This window comes from Cibotium barometz, chromosome 32 (genome assembly GCF_041138505.1).
Source record: "Cibotium barometz isolate CiBa-2024 chromosome 32, ASM4113850v1, whole genome shotgun sequence".
In the NCBI taxonomy this organism is placed as follows: Eukaryota; Viridiplantae; Streptophyta; class Polypodiopsida; order Cyatheales; family Cibotiaceae; genus Cibotium; species Cibotium barometz.
Window position 1 is genome coordinate 34,270,493 of NC_141077.1, and position 24,400 is coordinate 34,294,892.

Below are 24,400 nucleotides of genomic sequence, written 5' to 3' on the forward strand. Positions count from 1 at the left end.
TTTGAAATTTTGGATGATGATGATGCCGGGGCTCATGAGTATATGAGATCATCGACATAAACAATGACTATGATGTGTCTCTATGGGTTTGTGCAAACGTACACACTAGAATCAGAAGCAGAGCAAATAAATGCATTTTGTAGAAAGAATTCATGTAGTTTAAGGTATCAGCTCCTTGTTGCTTGTTCGAGTCCATAGTTTGATTTGTGAAGTCTGCATGTCATTTGTAGTGTTGATGTGACACTCTGCATATGACTTATGTTGGGTTCTGTCTTGTTGTGGAATTCTGTCTATGCTACCCTGGAGTCCATTTCTCCCATGGATTGCTCAGTGCTTCTAGTTATGGAGGCACTCTCTTCATGTTCTGGTACATGTTTAAATTGTGATGTTGCTCTTGTTGTTCCAATCTTGATGGCAGGTACTCAAAATCATCTGCATCTTCCACTTCCGCAATGGGTAGTTATTCCCATTAGACTTCTAAATGTTCATATTCTTCCCTATATTTGCTGCTTGGTTTGCCATGTTTCAGGTTGATAGACCCCTGAGCTGCAGATTCTGAAGTTGGGCTCTGAAGTAGACACTCTTGTAGATGAAATATGTATTAAAATTTTTTGAAGAATTTCTTTACCATATTTGTGGCATGCTTGAGTAACTATTTTAGGCATTTTCAAAACAGAACTCAAAAATTAAAACTTCTTTGTAAAAAGTGATTGAATAGTGACCATGAAAAAAAAAATGCTTTTTAAACTTTTTTGGTATTTAATGTTCTTTAACTACTATCTTGCGGAAGAATTTTTATACTTAAAAGTAATTTTTGTACAGAAGCCTTTTGATGCTAATGCATGGCATTGGGTGGTACAAAGAAGAAAAGGATAAATACCAAGGCGTTGGATTTCCACCTTAATAAATAACACATAAACCCCTGGATGTTATCTAAAGTATTCTCACTGGTATCAGCCTTTTGATGCTTATGCATGGCATTGGTTGGTACAAAGAAAAGGATAACACATAAACCTCTATAAATAACACATAGACCTCTGGATATTATCTGAAGTGTTCTCAATGGTCTCTCTCTGATTGAACTTTGGCTCATTTGGGCAGTTCAAGATCCACAAAGTACAGTATATTATGAGAACTGCATCCCTTTGATCTCAATTTAGTAGAGTGTGTATACAGATATATTGTTGTCCTTGTTGAGAGGAGTGTCCCCTTGCATGCATTACAAGCATCTTAGAGAAAGGCTTTCAAAAACATTTCAAGCCCCTCCTCTTTGTAAAGAAGCAAACAATCTGCCCGAACTAATGTTAACCCTCTTCCACCTTTGCCTAGTTCTTCAAACCAACCTGGATTGCCTTCCATTGCTAGCCTTGGATGCCAATCTGCTTCTCTATGTTCTCTTTGAGCTTTCCTTCTACTTCATCTCATAACAAGAAAAGCAATCAACAGGCTCTCAAGTACAGTGATATTTTTGCTCCATTGATGGGTATCTCAACCCAGATTAGTACAAGAATGAGATGACTTTTGGTTTTGAGTTGCATGCTCTTTAGTGGCTTCTCAAGCTACTGCAGGGTCCAGCCTAGAAGTGAGAAGATGGGTTGCCATCAGTTTAGTACACCAACACCGTCAACACCAACATTATCATAGCATCATTTTTATACATCACCATCACCATCATTTTATACCACAACTTCATCATCATCATACACCATGTTTATAACCATCACCATTATGACAAAATAATATTCCGCACTTGATCTGCATTTGCCTTTGGCATGAGCCAGCCAAGGCTAACCTGGGCTTGGCAGAGAGGATGATTTGAGGGTCACTATGTGATGGTGCAAGCTTGGGGAGCTAGTAGCTACATTTCGGGAGCTGCCACACTGCTTCACAAGAGGCACTAATGACTGCACCACATCTGTCATGAAGGGACGATAATCAGCTTCAGGTTGAATACACATCTTAGCTATGGCAGCTACCTGCATTCACACACATCAACCAACTTGTGAAATGATGGCTCAAACTCTCCAAAACACCCTTATAATACTGTTGGTACATGCATTACCTGAATCAACTCTTTCAAGGTGTATTGTCCCCTCAGCACAGGGTCTACCATCTCTTCTACCTTCTCTCTAACAGTTAATCGTGGTAGTGCCTATTACAAAACAAATTTGGTAAATAAATAACCCATTTCATCCATTAGCATTTCTCATACGAAGCTTGAAAGTCAGATTTTGTACCATAATTTTGCCCATGTAAAAATGTTTTGTACCATATTTTTTCTTTAAAAGTCTATGAAGTCAAGATATAACCACTTTATTCAATAGATGTTTCACAAGACACTTAAGGTTCTATCCTTCAAGATCAAAATGCCAATTGGAATGATTGCCATTACCCTTGTCCAAGCTGTGATTTGCCTAAGAAGACATGTATGCAAAGTTCCAGCAAATTAATGTGTTTGCACCTGCACGCGTTGTGCACATGCACAAGCGTGCATGCATGGTTGGTGTGTGTGTGTGTGTGCGCGCGCGCGCGCGCGTGAGAGAGAGAGAGAGAGAGATTACCCAAGATACTAGCACACCTTGACCAAGAGGCCTTTTCATGTCCACCGGAACACGTCCTGTCAAGAGCTCCAACAAGACAACCCCAAAGCTGTAAACATCTGACTTTGTGGTCAAGTGGCCTGTCAAAGCATACCTATCAAGTGGGACCAAAACTAATCAATTCTTAATCTTATCCACAACCACAAAAAGGTCATTATCATGATTAAGTATAAATCCAGCTGATGGCACAACTAGCATCCTTTAGAGTTTTTCCAACAGCAAGAATTTTGTTTTAATCTTATCGAGCATAAATTTCTGAACATTCACTGCCTGGCAAGGGCATACTTACTCTGGAGCAACATATCCCTGCGTGCCCAGGACTCTAGTAAAGACTTGGCCATTTATTTTGTCGGAACCGAGCTTGGCCAGTCCGAAATCTGAAACTTTTGCATTGAAGTTCTCATCAAGGAGAATGTTGCTTGTCTTGAAGTCACGGTGGATCACAGGAGGATTGACAAGCTCATGAAGATACTCCAAACCACGTGCAGCATCCAAAGCGATGCGCATTCTAGTACCCCAATCTAACATGGGGGGATTGCCAGCAGTACCTGTATACAATAATTTTCCCTACCTGATCAGTTTATTGAGCATACCATCCAAAAAGTGAAAATAAACTCAAGAGTCAAAAGAAAATCACTGAAGGAAACTAGCCATCAAAGCAGCACTAGTTTAGATACTAGGACCACAATTACGTAAGGCTACACACACCAACATATCCTAGCATGATGCCGATGTTGTCACGTTGTATCAAATCCCATGTCTCCTGCCTAGGCTCAAAAGGAAACATAGACATGTACTCTGCACTAGACTCCTCCAAGGCCTGAAGAGCAATGTCGATAACAAAGCTGCTCTTAAGGTGTTATTTCAAAATACAAAAGGTTCATGTAGGTGAAAGGATATTCAGTCAAGATCTTCGTCTTCGAAAACAATTCAGCATCAATTACTCCATGTGGCATCAAGGGACAAATACACGATAGCTCAAGGCAATTCTGCTGGAACACACACACACCGAGAAGTTGGAAACACAGCAGTAAATCAACTATCCGAATGGTTTGAGGGGTACCACAAGCCTCCTTCACACTGTCAAGTCTTCACGAGATGGTCTATGATGATGATCACCCTTCTTGCCAAGTTGCCCTCCTTCCAACTACTCTCAACCTTCGAGGAAGCAGTCCACAGTCCTCAGAATGACAGCATAACGGCCTTCCCTCCACCTTTTTTTTACCAGCAGCCTCTCGGCCTTTCTCTTCCTCCAACTGCTCTCAAGATCCTTTTATATGTGTAAGGCTATGAGCACCAAGAGCATGTAAGCAAGCATGCCAAGTGGCCATCTAGCACACCCGCTTCTCACCATGTTGACCTGTGCTGGCAGCCTATCTCTGTCATCATCCCCTAGCCCACCATGGCCTCCATACGCCATCGCCCACTCCTCATGCAAGTCGCCAGCCAAGTCCACGCCATTGCATGTGGGCTATCCAGCCCCATACTCCCGCATCATCTTTCCTACCTTTATCTCCATCTTGACCTCCATATCGGCATTATGCCGCCTGTCCAGCATGCCGATCACCATGCCACCACACGTGTAGATGATCAGTACCACTTTGTCACCTGCAAGCATGGGACCCTACTACTACTACAACAATCACACCAAGCAAGATCAATTGAGTGTAGCAAGGCCAGATGCACATGCCTCGGCCACTCCTGTACATGAGTTTGGGGTTTGCCAATTTCTCCTAACATGTTTTGCCCACCCCCTAGCCTGTTGAGACATTCATGTCCAGCATCCTTCATTGATTAAAGTCAAGTATACTTCATCCTATAGACAATAAGAGTGCATCGTAGGAATCCCTAGAATCAAGAAGAGAAGTCGATGATGCTCGAGTAACAGCAATCTCGAAATCTGGTCATCCGTCCACGTATACATACTTCAGTTTGTCGTCATAGGTAAGGAACATACCCAATTCAAGCTCATCATCATCAAGAGACAACCACAGTCCATCATCTAGCCATCTTATGTCCGAAGAAGAAGGAATCTTTGGATGGTGAAAAGGAATCACTTCTGCACCTACATCTTCTTCTTGCAAAGTGGCTTGAGGCAAACTTGAGTCAGGACCCTCATTCCTTTATTCGTGCCAAACATGTCCTTCATCGGCTTTGATGCAACCTGCATGATCTTTGGTTAAGACACATGGCACTACAACACTTCGGTCTTCAGAAGGAACATCCTCAACCTTGTCTGATAAATCCTCTTCATACACAAGCTGCATGAACTCATCCCACACATTGCTAACACACCCATCCTGTGCCTAGTATTCCAAAGCTTCTTCTTCTTCCTTCTTGACATACAAGAGTGCTTGAGAAGCTTCTTCACAAACATACTCTGAATAGGCATCTAAGTGAATCCATCCTCCCAGATCAAACACTTTGGGTACTTGTAAAGCTTGAAGCTTCCTTTCCTTTCCTCGATCAAAGGCCAAATATGCAACTTTGCCAGTTCATGAGCATCCGGTTCCCACACTCTAGCACTTGTACTTGCATTGGAGTTCCACCGAAGATCCAATGCACCTCTGTACCTCTGTAGGTATCTGCACATACCACCATTGCCAGGCAAACTTGTCATCATCTATCCCTCCCTTTGCAAAAGAGCTCCACTCATCAACATCCTCCAACCCCATCAAATTCAACCTGTTATCTTGATGCCTAAGGTCCATAGGCTCATCTTCTTGAAGGGTATCTAGCACGTGCTGTTGCACCTTGGGGAAGGGATCCACTACATCGAGAAGCTCGTGAGTTTCCTCGTGACCCAAGGCATCTTCAGTGTCTATGTGAGCATTAGGGTTTGTAGGGAAACCATTGGGTTCTTCATCCACATCACCTGCCAATAATGGAAAAACATCGTTATCAAACTCACTCCCTTCCATTAGTCCTCCTTGAGAAATCCTAGCCCCCTCTTGGTCTTCGAAGATCTTTATGGAAGCCCCATCAGGATAACCTAACAACTCCTCCTGGGCCTCATGTACTATCTCCATAAACTCATCTCATGAGTTGCCAGGGACCTCACCTTGGATTGCAACATCACACCACTCCCTCTCCTCTTCCTTGATTAAGGAGATTATTTTATCCTCCTCAGAGCTACACACACTGGAGTTCTCTTCATCGTCTTGTTGGAAGGAAATATAGTCGTAGGTGACTAGAGATTCTGATATTTCCTCATGATCTTCTTGGACAGGCTCTTCAAAGCATACATCCTTTAGTAGAATAGGGTCTTCGTCCCTAGTACACACGTGGTTGTTTACATTGGCAGGAACAACAAGATTCAAGGGAGTACATCCAAGAACATCACCAAGCACACAAACATTTTGGGCAATTACATCAATGGGTGAGACATTCAATTGACCACCTTCAGCACGAACATTAGAAGAGAAGCAAGTGGTTTGGACTCCATCAAGGGCTGATCTTGCCCCCCCCTTTTGACTCCAAGATCAGCATGATTAACATTGGCCTTACAGGGCAAGCATACACATATGAAGATGGCATCGCATACACAGGCATATGAGATATGGGTTTTTCCTTCAAGGAAGGCACATCGATTAAGCCCATCCAGAACATCTTCCATTCCTTTTCTTGAGAAATCTTCACTGCATCTTCAAAAGTGCAAGGCTTTTTTAGCTCCACTGTGGTTTCCTCAAACCCGAAATGAATCTTTCCTTCTTTAGCATTGAGGGGGGAGCCTTGTTGCCAAGAGACTCTCTCCACTGGTTCCAAAGCTTCGACAAATCTGCTGCACGACCTTCAATTGCTTGGTCCTCTCCTTGATGTACAGCCAAGATCTCGTGCCACATCAATTCAGGTGCTCTCACTCAATGGAACTAAGTCACGAGTGCAATTTTAGCACCATGATAATCCAATTGAACTGGAGAAACACCCAGCTTCAAGGATGCAACAAAGCCCTCGAACCACCTCTTTGCCATGCCAGGATCGTCTTTACCTTTCAAGAATGCTGCAAACTCTATCATTTCCAGGAACCTATTCACATCTTCATTAGGTAACCCATTAAACTCAGGGAAGTCCTGAGCCATGTCAGCATCTTTGACAACACAACAACTCTACAAACAAAATCTTTGACTTGGAATTACCGCGAAGGGATTACAACCAGTGCAACACAACTGGGATTACGACCTTAGGAAGCTTACAACCAAGCCAAGTTTCACACCACATGATCCTTACAAACACATAGCAAAGATTTTGTTTTCTTCACTTCTCTCCTACTTCACAACAAGCCGAAGGATTGTCTTTAATGAGTAAGAGCTTCACCAAAACAGTGTTAGGTAGAGCATTGAACATGAAATTGCCTCTATAACCCTCGTATCAACACTGTATGTCAACCCATTAACACACAACACCTGCAACACTCAACACTTGATCCTTCACTCAGAAACACCCCAAGGAAAGGACATGCACATGATCTACCAAAGTGTGGGCGCCAAAGCAATGTTGATAACAAAGCTTCTCTTAAGGCGTTATTCCAAAATACAAAAGGTTCATGTAGGTGAAAGGATATTCAGTCAAGATCTTCGTCTTCGAAAACAACTCAGCATCAATTACTCCATGTGGCATCAGGGGACAAATACATGATAGCTCAAGGAAATTCTGCTGGAACACACACGCACACCGAGAAGTTGGAAACACAGCAGTAAATCAACTATCCGAATGGTTTGAAGTACCACAAGCCTCCTTCACACTGTCAAGTCTTCACGAGATGGTCTATGATGATGATCACCCTACTTGCCAAGTTGCCCTCCTTCCCAACTACTCTCAACCTTCAAGGAAGCAGTCCACGGTCCTTCTCCTTAGAATGACAGCATAACGGCCTTCCCTCCACCCTTTTTTTATCAGCAGCCTCTCGGTCTTTAGCTTCCTCCAACTGCTCTCAAGATCCTTTTATATAGTGTGAGGCTACGAGCACCAAAAGCAAGCAAGGCAAGCATGCCAAGTGGCCATTATGCCACACCCCCTTCTCACCACGTCGACTTGTGTTGGCAGCCGCCCCTATCTCTGTCATCAACCACTAGCCCACCATAGTTACTAAGGTTGGCCCCATATGCCATCGCCCACTCCTCAGGCAGTCGGCAGCTGAGTCCATGCCATGTGGGCTATCCAGCCCCATACTCGCCCATCATCTTTCCTACCTTTATCTCCATCTCGACCTCCATATCAGCATTATGCCGCCTATCCAACATGCCCATCACCATGCCACCACACGTGTAGATGATCAATACCACTTTGTCACCTACAAGCAAGGGACCCTACTACTGCTCCAACAATCACACCAAGCAATTTCTCTTTCTCCTAACAACGGCTACAATCTCAGGCACATAGTACTCTACATGGGAGGAGTTGATCCTGGCACTCAGGGGATAGGACCCTTGGCATCTATCTACCAGAGTTTGGGCGCAGCCCCGGGAGCTTGTGCTTCTCGCGGTCCAATAGGAGGAGCACTAGCCCCACCCTCTCTCGACTTCATAGATTCTACGTGGATGAGTTTGAAAGTAGGTGGTTAGAGCATTCCTTCCTGGTACTTCTTGATACTGAGCCCAGGAAGGATTTCATGTGCCATCATGTTCTTACTTCTGATCGTCAGGCCATAATGGCACATCAAATACCGGGGCTAGAGTTGCTTTGGAAACTTTCATCTTTCCTAGGTTGGGAGTTTTTTTGGGAGGACAAACATGCCCTTCAGGTGCTGGGATCCTTCTATAGCAGGAAGGATCTGGGTATCTATAGCCCAGCTCTTGGGCAGATTGAGGAGTGATCCTATCTATATTACTTGGGGTGCTATTGCATGGTTGACTCAGTCTGGCCCACAGCTTGTTTTCGAGGGCAGGGGAAGCAGATCCTATTATACTTGTCGATAGGGGCATAGCTCAGAGATGTTTGCTTCAGGATATCCCCCAGTTACAACACACACCACCTTTGCTGAGTATTGACACCACCTGGGAGATTATTGCTAGTATCATGACATGGCTTATCTGGAAGACCAAATGCTCAGAGGCCTTCGAGGGTATTCATGTTTATGACACCCAATGTATTTGCAGTATATGGAGTGACATCGTTCATAATATTTTGGCCACTTGGGCCTGTGAGGGAAAAAGGACGAAAGGACCAGATGTGCAAGAAATCAGAGCAAATCAACATAGCATGAAATGGATGAATGAGTGTATGTATAATGGTGAATGAAATCCGATACAAGAGACCCTCTAAAGTGAGGTGACTCTTGCGTAGTAGACCGTCAAAGAAGCAAAGATGAGGTCGGAGCTGAAGCACAATCGGTTACGAAGGCTCGCGTCGATGTGAGGCGAAGGCTTTCCAAAGGTGAGGTGATGTAAACAAACGCATGCGTTTCTTTTAATCCTTGCTTTTGGTGTTTTTGAGAGAAAGCGCATCACCTCCTCATAAAAAAAGGGCGAAGGGTGGTGGATTGGAGCAGGTCGCCATTGGCGTGGCGCATGGTGAGATGGTAGGCGCATCCTTCGTTACTGAGAAGGTCGCCGTGTGTAGGGCTGCTGTGTGCATAGGCTTCAGGCAGGGCAGCTGCACAAGAGCTTCAGGTGCTGCTGCCGTCGAGTGCAACCGCTGCTGCTGCCACCGCCGCCGCCGGGTGGTGTTACTGCTCTGCTGCCGCCAGTTGCTGCTGCTACTGGGCGCTGTGTTAGAAGTCATCTCCTGTCTATTTGTATACACCAGGGCCTCTGTTGTGGGTGTGCCCGCCCGTATATCATTTTTCCACACTCCCTGTATTTTTTCCCATTTTTTCCTAGTGGTGGGAGGGCTGCCAGATGATGCCAGGAGCACCCCAATGCTGGCCGACTGGATCTTCTTCAGGCGTGGGCATCAGGGCTGCTGGCCGACTGCTTTTCATCAGTCGTGGGCATCAGTATGCTGGCCGACTGCTTTTTTATCAGTCGTGGGATTTTTCTCCAGTCGTGGGCACTCTCTGCTGCTGGCCGACTGCCCTCTAGGAGATGTATATATAGCCCCTCAGCCCCTACCACTTTCTCATTCAGTTTTTCCGGGATCTTGTGTATAGAGAAGAGTTTTCACACCTATCTCTCTGTGTTTCTTGTTTTGTTTATTTTCTGCAGTCTACTTGCTCTTGTCTACCCAAGTTTGGTTATCATTTCCGCTGCATATTCTGACATGGTATCAGAGCCCTAGGCTCTAGGAGATCTTGGGCGTTTTTTCTGAGCAAGAGGGGGAGCAACAGGTTGCTGATTGGTGGACTGTTTCGGGCTGATCGGGAAGAGAAGGTGCAAGAGAAAGGCGGGCAAAGGTGCTGGACAGCCACTTGCAAATTTTCAGATTTTTTCCCACCCAGCCACCCTTTCAGGTTACTCTCCGCAATGGCAGATATACTAGAGATGGCTGAGAAGCACGTGAAGATTCCGACTCTCCCCACGTTCCCAGTGGATCGTCAGTTGGACGGGTCCAATTACGGCATCTGGAAGGTCATGATGGAGTCGGTTCTGGAGTCATATGACCTTGCTGATTTTATTATCATAGGGGTGCCACGGCCGGAAGCTGAGGAAGGGGAGTTATTATCGACGAGGAAGGACAGAGAGGCACAGGCACACATGTGGGATCGTGTCAACGCCAGGGTCCGGTCGTTCATTTTCCTCAATTGCACACCACAGGTGATCAACCATGTGAAGCACATGACGCTGGCGAGAGGCATATGGGAGCACTTGGCTTCTTTGTATAACAGGGTGTCACCCATGAAGCGGATATCCTTGGAAGTGCAGATGCGGGTTATGAACCCTGCAAAGTCTTCGACGATGCGGGAACACATTAACAAGCTGCAGACCCTTCAGCAGGAAGTCCTTCAAGCTGGGAAAGAGACATCATCCGAAGACATGGCCATCACGTTACTTTCCCACTTGCCTAGTCAGTATTCTGCTTTCTATTCCTCGTTGATCACAAGTGGCACGCTCAGCACCATTACATGGGAGGAGCTTGTGCCAATGGTCTTGGACCAGGAGGAACGTTTCACGAACCCTCCTCACGGCGGAGGTTCGGAGGCCTTAACTGGCCAACGGTCGAAAGGCCATAATACCAACAAGGGCAAAGGGAAGGCTTCACCGGAGAAGTCTTCTGAGAAGAAGCTTGATCCAGAACGAGAGAAGCTGAAGGCCGAAAGATCTTGTAATGATTGTGGCGAGAAAGGCCACTATTGGAGGAAGTGCCCTACGCGGACAGGGAAGAGTGCTGATTCCTCAGCCTCAGCTGCGAAGACTCCGGCATTTGTGCACTTGGAGATGGTGGACTCCGATGCTTCATCATCTTCGAGCGAGGAGGCAGTTGGCTTCACCGCGAAGGATACCCGGGAATGGATTCTCGACAGTGGTGCTTCCAGGCACATGACTCCATCCCGTGACTTCTTTCTGGATCTGAAACGACAGTCAGGTCGGATCTTTATTGGCGATAACTCCACTATCCCGATACATAATGAGGGCCGGATGGAGATTATTCCCGACGGAAAGGGGGGCAAGCATGCTTCCCGTGTTCTTTATGTCCCTGCTCTGGGTTTTCATCTTCTGTCAGTGCATGAGGTATGCAAGACTGGCTTTCGGGTGGAATTTGAGGAGCATTCAGTTGCTCTGAGGGACCGTGAGACAGGCAAAGTTGTTTGGGAAGGCGGTGTGGAGAATGGCATCTACAAGCTCTCTGCACTCTCCTCAGATTTGTGGCACTTTCGTTTTGGCCACTTAAATGTGGATGCTTTGCGGCGCGCCTTCCGGGACCAGATGGTGGTTGGCTTGCCAGATGTTGGTAATAGGCAAGGACGCTGCAGTTCTTGCATACGTGGTAAGCAGCACAAGGAATCCTTTCCGAAGCAGGCTTCCAAGCGGGCTTCGAAACCATTGGAGTTGATTCACATGGACTTGTGTGGACCACAGCAGATACCATCCTTGGGAGGATCTCTCTACTTCATGCTGCTTGTTGATGATTGTACCAGATTCACGTGGGTCTACTTTCTTTCCCAGAAGGACCAGGCTTTTGCTCGGTTCAAGGATTGGCACGTGATGGTGGAGAAAGAGTCTGGATATCAGGTGAAGACTCTCAGGGCTGATAAAGGAGGTGAATTCTCCTGGACTGTATTTTTCAGGTTTTGTGCAGATCATGGCATCAAAAGGGAATTGGCCAATACCGGATCGCCTTCGGAGAATGGAGTTGTTGAACGTAAGAACAGGACTGTGGTAGAGATGGCGAGGACCATGCTGGAGCATCGTGATCTTCCTCGTCCACTTTGGGGTGACGGCTGTCCATACCATTAACCGCTCTCCGACGACTTCTGTACCCCATATGACTCCATTTGAGGCATATTTTGGTAGGAAACCCGATGTCTCGCACTTCCGTGTCTTTGGGAGTGACGCGTATGTACATATTCCGAAGAAGCAGAGGGGGAAGCTTGACTCCAAGTCCCGCAAGCTGGTATTTGTGGGGTATAACTCTCTTTCCAAGGGATACAGGTTGTATGATCCAGAGAGGAACGAGATTGTTGTCAGCCGGGATGTGGTCTTTGACGAGCATGTTCCAGCATCCACTGTCGAGGAGCCGCCACTTCTTGGAGATGCAGAGGAGTCTGATGATGATTCCCAGTCTACTACTCCAGTTGATCCACCTCAGTCATCACAGGAGGTTGAGCCCGCAGCTGGAGTTGAGCCCCCGCGATCTCAGGAGGCTCCACGATTTGTTCGAGTACCTAGGTGGTTGTTAGACACTCTTCGGGAGTCAGGTGTCACGGAGCTACCCTCCGAGTGGACCACAGAGGACGGCCCTCGAAGATCACATCGAGTCCGAGATAAAAGCAACACGGCGGAGCTTCTTCAGGTGAACTATGCTTTGATGTCTCGTATCATGTGGGACAAAGAGCCCACTTCCGTAAAGGAAGCCCTTTCCCAGGATAATTGGAGGAAAGCTATGCAGGTGGAACTTGATGCCATCGAGAAGAACAACACTTGGGAGTTGGTACCGAGGCCGTCGAAGCGGTCAGTCATTGGTGTGTCAAATGGGTCTTTAAGACCAAGTACGCGTCTGATGGGTCGGTGGACAAACACAAAGCCAGGCTTGTGGCTAAAGGTTATGCTCAGCGGCCAGGCATCGACTACGAGGATACCTTTGCACCGACAGCGCGGATGACCACGATTCGGACCGTTCTTGCCCTTGCTTCTTCTCAAAGGTGGCCCGTGTACCAGATGGATATAAAATCTACGTTCCTTAATGGTGACCTGCAAGAGGAGGTGTACGTTGAGCAGCCTCCAGGCTTTATTGTTCCAGGATCGGAAGGGATGGTTTACAGGTTACGTAAGGCCTTGTATGGCCCAGGGCTTGGAATCAGAAGATTGATTCCTTCTTTATTCGGACTCGATTTCAGAGATCGGTTGCAGATCCGAACCTGTATCTCTTTCGGGAACGCGGCATGGTCACACTTATCATCCTCTATGTGGATGATCTCATTCTCACCGGCGGTCATGTGGAGCACATTGGAGCAACGAAGGCTGCCTTGTCAAAGGAGTTTGAGATGACCGACTTAGGCTTACTCCACTTCTTCTTGGGATTGGAGATCTGGCAGACCCAGAGGGGGTTTTTCGTCTCTCAGTAGCGGTATGTTCATGAGTTGCTTGAGGCCTTTGGGATGGAGAATTGTAAGACTATTACTTCGCCGATGGACCCGAACACAAAGTTAACCGTTACAGATCCTTGTGAGCCAGTTGATGCCTCACAGTACCGGAAGTTGGTTGGTTCATTGATCTGGTTGCTGAACACCAGATTGGACTTGAGCTTCTCCGTGGGGCTGTTGAGCTCTTTTATGCAGACGCCATTGAAGACTCATTGGGACGCAGGACTGCGGATCTTGCGGTATCTGCAGAGTACGAAGGATCTGGGACTCTTTTACAAAGGAGGGAATGGAGTCAAGCTCCAAGGTTGGAGTGACTCAGATTGGGGAGGAGATCCAGACACGAGGAGATCTACTTCAGGATACACTTTTACCCTCGGCTCAGGAGCAGTTTCTTGGAGCAGCAAGAAGCAGCCAACTATTGCCCTTTCTTCGACAGAGGCAGAGTATCGGGCTGCTTGTGGTGCTGCTTGTGAGGTTGTATGGCTGCGGAGACTGCTAGGCGAGATTGGGTTTCCACAGAGGGAGCCCACAGTCATCCAGTGCGATAACCAGAGTTGTATAGCTATTGCTCGGAACCCGGTTTTCCATGCCCGGACCAAGCATATAGAGATACAGTATCACTTTGTACGTGAGAAGATCTTGGCGGGTGACATCTTGCTACTTTATTGTTCGACGGAGGACAATGCGGCGGACCTCTTCACGAAGTCTCTACCTCAGGCTACGCTCAGGCGGCACTCCAACTCCCTTGGGTTGGTTTCACAGCCAGGAGCTGAGAGGGGGTGTTAGAAGTCATCTCCTGTCTATTTGTATACACCAGGGCCTCTGTTGTGGGTGTGCCCGCCCGTATATCATTTTTCCACACTTCCCGTATTTTTTTCCTATTTTTCCCATTTTTTCCTAGTGGTGGGAGGGCTGCCAGATGATGCCAGGAGCACCCCAATGCTGGCCGACTGGATCTTCTTCAGGCGTGGGCATCAGGGCTGCTGGCCGACTGCTTTTCATCAGTCGTGGACATCAGTATGCTGGCCGACTGCTTTTTTATCAGTCGTGGGATTTTTCTCCAGACGTGGGCACTCTCTGCTACTGCTGGCCGCCGACTGCCCTCTAGGAGATGTATATATAGCCCCTCAGTCCCTACCACTTTCTCATTCAGTTTTTCCGGGATCTTGTGTATAGAGAAGAGTTTTCACACCTATCTCTCTGTGTTTCTTGTGCTGTTTATTTTCTGCAGTCTACTTGCTCTTGTCTACCCAAGTTTGGTTATCATTTCCGCTGCATATTCTGACAGCTGGCAAGGGAGCTGTGCGCATGGCTACAACCAGGCGGGCTGAGCGCATGGCTACAGATGGGTTGCTGCCAGCAACAGGACACCAAAAGTGCTATGTGCACGGGCTGCCAGCAACCAGCAACCCGATAGGTGGGCATCCATGCAAACGTCAGTTAGGCGGACAACCAGTCGGGCAGCCAGGTGAACGCCAGGTGAGGGATGGGCACGCAGCAGTAAATTTGTCCAGGTACTGGTGGTCGTGGAGCAAGTTACTTGCATGTGACAGCCAGGCGGGCAGGTTTTCTGCAGCATGAAGCAGACCGCATCGCTGAGGCATCTCTACAGCCAGACCGGACAAGCTTAAACCAGCATGATGGAAGCGGGTCTATGGGTTTTTGGCACCGTGATTGGATGGTGTATATGTGGATTTATCTGTCATGGAAACAGGACATTGGTTTTTCAAGAAGAAAACAGGACTTTGGTATCGAGGATACAGGCCTATGGTTTATGGATACAAGTCTATGGTTTATCAAATACAGGTCTTTGGTTTCGTGTGGAAAGCATGCCTCTGGATTCATGTGAACAAGTTCTAGTTTTTCTGGAGGTTACATGCAAGCTGTGACTATAGGAAGGACATGTGGTTTGGTTCAACACTACTGCTGTTTGGGAAAGGGTTGTGGGATCCATGGTAGAGATGGGGACGACCTTTTCTAGCAGGAAGGTGTCATACAAGTGTGCCTTCTCTATGGAATGCTTTGCTGTAATAGCGAGAGTTCTTATTTGGAAAGTCCTAGGTGAAAAGCTAAAAGGGATCCTATTGGTAGAGGATTCGACAAGATGTACTTTGTACTCATATTTGATCAAGTAAAGAAATACCGCAAGGGGCGCCACAGCGTTTTGGGGCCAATTGGTGTCCTCGTATTATTTGCAAGAGCACTCTAGCTCCCCCTGTTTGTTTCCTTTTTCCAGGTTCCCATGGGTGATCAAGTGTTTTGTGTGCGAGTGTTTGTTCCACCGCCCGTCAAGTTTTTGAAGGCCGGTTACATGGTTCCATTGCCGGGATATCATCGACTTTCTCAAGGAAGCAAGCCCGTGGTTGTCACATCAAAAGCTTCAACATGTGGAAAGGGAAAAGGAAGTGTAGGAGACAGTGCAAGATTGTGTATCTTTGCCCATATGAGGTGAAGAGGGAAAGCTAAAGATGAAGCTCAGGAGAAAAGACACCAAGGACAGGAAGTAGCCAGCAAGAAATAAGAAGCAATTGAAGTGTTATGGTGCAAAACATGGGTTGAAGGCTATGGCTTTCGACACTTTGTCACCAGTGGTATCTTCACGAAGGCTTCATGGGTTCAGAAGGCAGCTTCTTTCTATGTTTAACAGTGGTGATCTACTATGCTTCATTGGTGACTCGTGCTTACCACTTGGGTGGAGTGCAAGCAGGTTTTGGGTGCATGAGGATGTATCAGATGAGGCTCAACCGGAAGCGGAGGAACTTGATGAGGTTCTTATTCCCAAGCAGATACTGGCACATAAGGAAAGAAAGGTACAAGGTAAAGTTTCCCGTCGCTATCTTGTGAAGTTTAAACAACTATTCACCGATGGATGCGAAGTGGATGGAGGAGGGTGACTTAGCAGATTCACCTCAGGTATTGCAGCTTTATCTTGATGCCTTTGAGTTGGAGCCGACTCTTGCTACGGTTCATTCAGGTTCAGTAGAGCATGGGTCTAGAGTGTTTTGAATGATTCTTTTTCTTCAGCTATTGGCAGGACTCCATATGAGGCAACGTTTGGAAGACCTTTCCAGTCGTTGACCAGGACTTCGTCTTCAGTACCGGAGGCGAACAGAGTGACGGAGTCTTACCAGGAGATTTTAGAGTCAGTAAAGGACAGGTTGACTAAAGCGCAAGAGGCCTACACTCGACAGGCCAATAAAGACCGAAGGGATATGAAGTTTTCGGAAGGGGATTGGGTTTATCTTCGGATTATGAAGCAAAGATTGACACAGGTGGGCAAGCGATGCCCAAAGTTGTCTTTCAAGAGCTTCGGACCATTTCCCATGAGGAAAAAGATTAATGAGGTGTCTATGAACTTAAAGCTACCTTCGAGTTGGATTATGCACGATGTATTTCATGTCAGTTGGTTACAGCCATATGCAGGTCCACCTCCTTTAAAAGTCAAAGACGAAACGGAACCAGACATTGTTGATGAAGCAGAAGTTATGGTTCCAGAACAGATCCTTCTGCACCGTTTCAAGCATGGCTCAGGCCGAAGACTACGACAGTTCCTCACAAAGTTTTAGGACCGAGGAACCCATGAAGCGGTATGGCTCAACAAAGAGTTTTTCGAACACTATCCAGCGTTATTGACGGATTATTTGTTTGGAGGCTATGCAGCTTCCGTCAAGTTAAGCAGAAGGGGATGTCACGTGCATCCCGCACTTGGATGCCACGTAGACATTTCTATACAGAAGGTGCAGGACCTGGGATGGTGAACTGGTCCCATGTGAGCCCAGTCCGGGACGAGTCAGCCAGGGATCCATCTCAGTCGTCCGAGGTCAGGTGTGCATTGTCCTTCCTGCACATGAGTCCAAGGTCAGGTGTGCACTGTCCTGCAGAAGAAACAGTGCCAGTCGGCGCTGTGAGTCTCCCTCTAGAATGATGTCAGTGATTATGTGTATCTGGTATGGTACCGGATGCCAGATCACTGAGTAGTTAGTGTTTAGGACAAGGGGCCAGTCCATAGGGCTACCCCGGATCTTAGTGTGGGCATGGGAATGGTGTGGAACCACCCCCATGAGGGCCAGGAAGGCCCAGGCTGAAACCACCAGCCATGGAGGGGCTGTAGGACAGCCCTAGGGCAAGAATAAGGCAAGTTCCAGGAATTTACAGCCTTTACATGGCTATAGGGCAAGTATGGGGCAGCCCATACAGGCTGCCCAGCCCTTGGGATGTGTGCAAAAGGCTTGCCCAGCCATTGGAATGCAGGCGCATCACCTCCCAGCTAGCTAGGAATAAAACGCAGCATTTATGGGATTTATTTTAGCATTTATTGCTGAATTTGCATAAGTCGTGGGACTTTTATGCTGGCCGCCTGGATGTATGCTGGCCGACTGCTCATGAGGAGTAGTATAAAAGGCTTAGCCCATAATCCCATTCATTCATCTCATTCTCCACCAAGAGCTCAAGCATAAGAGGCTAGACAAAGCCAAGAGGGTGCTAAGCAAAGGGGTGAAGGATTCAGGTCAAGGGCAGGGTATTCCCAGCCAAGAAAAGGTCCAAGATTGCTGTATTTTCTTTCAGATTTCTCATCATTTCAATAAAGCAAATACACCATCCGTGGTGGGGGCCCTACAGAGGGTAATTGAGACCCAATACTGTGTCCTCTCCACCTCTCCCTCTCTCTCTCTATTTTCTGCAATTCTCCTTTCAGTTTGTGCGTTACTTTCCGTCGCGAAAAGAGTGCTGAATTCTGAGTATTGAAGTTACCGATTCTTCTCCGAAGCTTCCGCATATTACAAAGCGTCGGCAGCATAAGTCGACATGTGTTGATTATATGTTGTTCTTATGCTGATGAAGCGATGCTTATATATATGGGGTTGGGTTGCTAGTCGGCCCAGAGTAGGCTATCGGCGAGCAGCACGAGACCAAAATCCAAAAAAAAAACCCCTTTTGGGCTGGGTAAAATATCATTTTGGTATTTTTTCACAGCCCCCCTCTCAGGCCAAAAGGGGACTATGAGAGAAGATGAGATGAAGACCAAAGATACCAAGGTCCCATACTAGCACACTGGCAAAAGCCACATATCCCCCTCTGGAAGCGAAGTCTGATAAGTTCCAAGAGAAAGGTCGTGATGTCAAAGGTGTAGAGGGTGAGTAGGTGTAGACAGGCTGATTGTCTCCCAATGTAAGACCTTGAACGGGGCTCTTCAATGAGTAAGAAGTCCCATCCCCTGTGTGGTCCAGATCTGAGCAAGGAGAATCAACATCTGGTGAGAAAGGTTGGTCCTCCGAAATCTTGGGTAGACGATCCATCCTATGTGCTCTCGAGGTCTTCAATCCCTTTGCTCACGATAGCTCTGATACCATGTGAGGGCAAAAGGACGAAAGGAGCAGATGTGCGAGAGATCACAACAAATCAACACAGCATGAAATGGATGAATGAGTGTATGCATAATGGGGTGAATGAAATTGAGTACAAGAGACCCTCTGAAGTGAGATGACTCTGAGTATAGACCATCAAAGAAGCAAAGATGAGGTCGGTGCTGAAGCATGGTTAGTGACAAAGGCTCGCGTTGATGTGAGGCGAAGGCTCTCCGGAGGTGAGGTGATGCAGACAAATGCAAATCTGCATATAAGTGGACTGCACGAGAAACACGGATCTAAGGAGCAGAGAGGGATTCTGTCCCGAGTAGATGGTGTTCTGCCGTCACGAGGTAGGTGTCAGAGATGAGGTGAGCAGAGATGGGCTGATGTCGCAAATGGCAGATGTTAGACTGAGCAGAGAGGACTGTTGTCCTGAGGTATGAGGCTGACAGGTACAGATCTGCAGATACAGCAAATCTGGGCGCTGTAGGGACAGGTCACAGGGTGCTGCAGGTACACGGACCAGGGCGCTGCTACAGGGAGATGGAGTGCTGCCGTCAAGGATCAAACAGGGCGCTGTGGTATGCTGAGGGTGCTGCCTGAAGATGAAGAAGCCCACGGGTCCTGCTGTTGCTGAAGAACGATGATGATGATTCAGTCTGTTGCAGAAGAAGCGCCAGTAGCAGAAGTCGACATGTGTTGATTATATGTTGTTCTTATGCTGATGAAGCGATGCTTATCTATATGGGGTTGGGCTGCTGGTCGGCCCAGAGTAGGCTGTCAGCCTCAGCAGGATAAGACTAAAATCCCAAATAAAAAACCGCTTTTTGGGCTGGGTAAAATATCATTTTGGCATATTTTCACACCCCCCCTCTCACGCCAAAAGGGGACTATGAGAGAAGATGAGATGAAGACAAAGGATACCAGGGTCCCATACTGGCACACTAGCAAAAGGCATGTATCCCCTTCTGGAAGTGAAGTCTGATAAGTTCCGAGAGGAAGTTCGTGATGTCAAAGGTGTAGAGGGTGAGTAGGTGTAGACAGGTTGATCGTCTCCCAATGTAAGACCTTGAACGGGGCTCTCCAATGAGTAAGAAGTCCCATCCCCTATGTGGTCCAAATCTGAGCAAGGAGAATCAACATCTGGTGAGAAAGGTTGGTCCTCCGAAATCGCGGGTAGACGATCCATTCTATGTTCTCTCGAGGTCTTCAATCCCTTTGCTCACGATAGCTCTGATACCATGTGAGGGCAAAAGGACGGAAGGACCAGATGTGCGAGAGATCATAGCAAATCAACACAGCATGAAATGGATGAGTGAGTGTATGTATAATGGTGAATGAAATCCAGTACAACAGGCCCTCTGAAGTGAGGTGACTCTGAGTAGTAGACCATCAAAGAAGCAAAGATGAGGTTGGAGCTGAAGCACGGCCGGTGACGAAGGCTCGCATCACAGACCAGGTCGCTGTTGCAGGGAGATGGAGCGCTGCCATATAGGATCAAACAGGGCGCTGTGGTATGCTGAGGGCGCTGCTTGAAGATGACGAAGCCCACAGGTCCTGCTGCTGGAGAATGATGATGATGATTCAGCCTGTTGCAGAGGAAGCGCCGGCAGCAGAAGTCGACATGTGTTGATTATATGTTGTTCTTATGCTAATGAAGCGATGCTTGTTGGGCTGCTGGTCGGCCCAGAGTAGGCTGTCGGCCAGCAGCACAAGACCAAAATCCCAAATAAAAAGCCCCTTTTTGGGCTGGGTAAAATATCATTTTGGCATATTTTCACACAGGGCCCGTGTACAAGGATCTTCTAGAGCTGCGCAAACAAAATGCAGAAGATTTATGAGAGTAGAACCATGGTATTCTGGTCACGCACAGTTGTAACCCACTTGAAGTTGAAATTTGTACAGATGTCCTGGCAGCTTATTAGAGGCCAAGTTCTGGTCACCAAACATCAAGGTAGATCAGCCCCCAGGCAAGTTTCCCATGTCAAGGTAGATGGACACAAGCAAGAATTTTTTGATAGACCTGGCTAGACAGGGTAATCCAGAGCTTACTCAGTAAGCAGTTGTTCCAGCACAGACCCATTTGGAGCAGCAAGTGAGCCTACTGTTCAGTCTGGGTATGCTGAAGTCATTTTCAAGTCAAGGGCAACTCCTGTATTATACATATTTCAACTTCATAATAAAGAAAATACACTAAAAGGTTGGGACACTTCAGTGGGTATTGGGACCCAATGCTGTGTCTGGTGTATATCTCTCAGCTCTCCTCTTCAATTGATACACCACAGTAATAGTCAGCCCCAAGTGCCTTTGAGACCACCTTTCTTAACTCCAAGTTTTCATCCACAACCACATCAAGGGTTCCGTCTCACCACATCCTCAGGATGTACCAAGCTAGAAGTACCTACTCCAAATGGGTGTAGGTGCAAGTTTAATGCATGAAGCAAAACATTACGCAAATCAAAGGTGAGATGAACCGCAAATGCATGTCTTAATTCAAGAGGCAAAGTGCAGATATGGTTTGCATAGAGCATTACAAAAAAGGACTTCTACACATCAGCTCATAATTGATAATAAATTGGGCAAGCTAATGGACTTTTTTTTTGTTCTCCCCAAGAGTAGATACTTCTGTAGTTGCAATTTTGGTACTGCCAGAGGTCCCCAAGAGTAGATACTTCTGTAGTTGCAATTTTGGTACTGCCAGAGGTCGGCTTGGTCTTCCCACCCAAAGGAGTTACAACTTGTGGTCACAAAGTCATCATAATACCAACGAGGTATTGCATGCTTATCTTTGTGCCATTGATAAGTGATATTTTTCAAGAAATACCTACCGTTCAGTCTCCCAAGCATTGAGACCACTGCAAACAGCTCCTCAGCTGCTTCGACAATGTGCCAAATCCGCAGCTTAAATCTGCAGCTTCCTACCAGTTGTTTAGGCTTCTTAGCACAAAGTGTCCTACTAGTGCCCATCTTCTTAGGGTGGACATGGCATAAAGTTCGATAAACACAAGAGAGACCTTGCAAATGGCTTTAATAAAACATGATGGAAGAAACAATAAAAGCTCAAAAACTAGTTTTCATGTTCTAGAAATAAATATTAGTGCAATGGTGAAAAGAAATCTTACCATCAGAGTACAGATGTTCTTGCAAGCTACCATTTGGCATGTACTCATAAACAAGCAATCTGTGGTCTTGGTCTGCACAATATCCTATCAAGTCAAGAAGATAAGGGGAATGCAAGTGGCTGAGCAGGTCCACCTGTACCGAAAGTATGTGATCGGGAAAAGATGTGAGGCATTACACATAAAGAATCAAAGGAAACAACTTTTCATTCTTTGTTTTTGTTTGCATTTGTACATTCTTCAACAAGGGAAACTCTGTTTTGAAGTAGCCAAGAAAATGCATGTATACAACATGAGAGGAGTGAAAGGATGTACCTCGATGCACACTTATGGTTTCCACATGTTCAACTTGGGAAACCAATGTTTAAAGTGCCATGGAAATGCATGTTTACAAGAGAAAAGTGGAAGGGGGTACCTCGACATGAAACTCGTGGGGAAGCATGTATGAAGCACCATAGAAATGCATGTATACAACATGAGACAAGTGGAAGAAGCACAGTAGAAATGCATGTATACAACATGAGACAAGTGGAAGAGAGTACTGTGGTCTTCAACATGGGAAACATTGTTTGAAGCACAGTAGAAATGCATGTATACATGAGGAAATGCCTCAAAGTGAAACTAGCGGTCTTCAGCATCTAAAACCATGTTTGCAGCACTATCGAAATGACTGTACACATGAGAAGACTGGAAGGGGGTACCTCAACACGAGACGTGTGGCCTTTAACATGGCAAACCATGTTTGAAGCAACATGGAAATGCATGTACACATAACGAGAGGCTATCTCTATGCAAAACTCATGGTGTCCGCATATTTGAACATAGAAACCATGTTTGAAGCATCATAAAAGTGTATGTAAACATGAAAAAATCCGTAGAAATGCATGTATCATGACAAGAGTGGAAGAGGTACCTCCACTCGAAACTCGTGGTCTCCTTGCTTGCCAGCTCTGTCTAACTGTTTGATGGCAGCAAGCCTGTTATCCGGGAGAACGCCCCTATACACAGAGCCAAAGCCACCATGGCCTATCACATTTGCAAAGCTGAAACTACTTGTTGCAAACTGCAATTGCTTGTAAGTGAACACTTGGGCCTCTGTTGGAGAAACGTGCATTGCAGGAAGCATGTACTGAGTTGCGCTCTTTTGGAAATCTGCATAACATGGAGAAAGAAAATACTTTAGTGAATTTAAGCAAAGGTGAAATCCACCACAATAAGGGTACTTAAATACTTTAATCTTGGATGACAGTCTATGAAGGCCCCTTGATTAGGATAAACATTTGGTAAAATCATCTTAAACTCACATATATGTGATTAAACCCTCTTATTATAAGAGCACAGAGAGAGCGACAAGTGTAAATTCGAGCGATTTTACCTTGGCTTACTTGAGAGAAGGTTCGTTTGTCCTCATTCTTTCTTTTTGCATAATAATAGTATAAGGCAATCACTAGCAAAGAAGACATAGCCAAAACTGCAATGATGGAAACAACTATAACAGCCACATTACTGCTGTGGCCTTGCTGGTTCTGTGTTTGCTGAGGGTGTTGAATGGAGAGGGGAGAAGAAGCCATTGCCGCATTAAGCCTCCTTGGCCTTGCTAAAATAGTCATTAAACCGTACAAAACAGAAGGCTTTAGGGATAATTAACGATGCATGCTGTATTAGGTTATACTTAAGCAGCATGCAAAGCTCATGCAATTAGGATTCGATTATGGATTCACGAGGGATTGTGCGCATAGCAGATGGTGAGCAATTGAGCTAGCTTTGGAGACAGGAATCATCATGGGGATTGCAGCTAATAAGCTAGCGCAGTGGCAGGCATGGCCTCCAGGGGCCTTTAAAAATCGTAGTAGTTAAGACTCGAGAGTACTGTTCTAGACACCTGTGGAAGTACCTACTAGAACTGGGTGGTATAATAGCTGGCTGGAACGTTCGTTTTTCTTCTTTGAATATTTATTTTAGATTCTAAGGCCCTGTTCACGCGAACACATACACACACTCACACACCTCCCCCTCCCCCCCCCCAAAAAAAACCCTCCATTTTGTTTCACATCTTTCTTCAGATTGCTTGTTGCCATTCTTGCTCCAACTTGTGGAAAGAAGCTTTATTTGCTTTATGTCTCCAACACCATGCTGCCATTCGTGCTCCAACTTGTGGAAAGAAGCTTTATTGGCTTTATGTCTCTAACACCATGCTGGCCACAAGCATTCCCATGCATGAAATTTATCCATAAGGTGGTTTTAACGTGCATCGGTGAGCAACTCCTCTCTCAATCATGTGTATGCACCTTCATAAAAAAGAAGGCTAGATGTTAAATGGTCATTTGCTTTAGATGTTGTGTCTCAATACGGTTTCTCAACATGGTCCACGACACCCACCTTGTACTCTGGCCAAAGCCACTTCACACAATGGTTAGAAATGCACCACTTTTTGATTGCCACCAGTTTAGCATGGAAGAATGTACATGAGGAATGTTTTAGAAGTCCAAACAACATTTGGGCTTGAGTTTTTGTGTTGCGAGTTAAAAGGCAATCTATGGGACAAAATTACTTTGTCGCATGATTAGGGATTTATTGCAAAAGAGCTACCCTAAATCTCATTGCTAGCTCAATATTCTTGTGGTTGCCCTAGAAACACCCATCGTTTAGTTCATG

The 24,400-nt window shown here is 46.2% G+C and overlaps 1 protein-coding gene across 1 annotated transcript; it reads right to left on the reverse strand.

Moving 5' to 3' along the window:
• Positions 1-774: 774 nt before the first annotated feature.
• On the reverse strand, positions 775-23,671 carry LOC147620122 (putative serine/threonine-protein kinase PBL7). Its single transcript, XM_086772310.1, has 7 exons — positions 23,121-23,671; positions 22,659-22,897; positions 21,749-21,881; positions 2,890-3,148; positions 2,562-2,694; positions 2,063-2,152; positions 775-1,976 (listed from the first exon to the last, which is right to left on the reverse strand). Exons 1-7 carry the CDS (start codon positions 23,353-23,355, stop codon positions 1,788-1,790), a joined length of 1,278 nt encoding a protein of 425 aa, XP_086628436.1. The 5' UTR covers positions 23,356-23,671; the 3' UTR covers positions 775-1,787.
• Between the last annotated feature and the right edge of the window lie 729 nt (positions 23,672-24,400).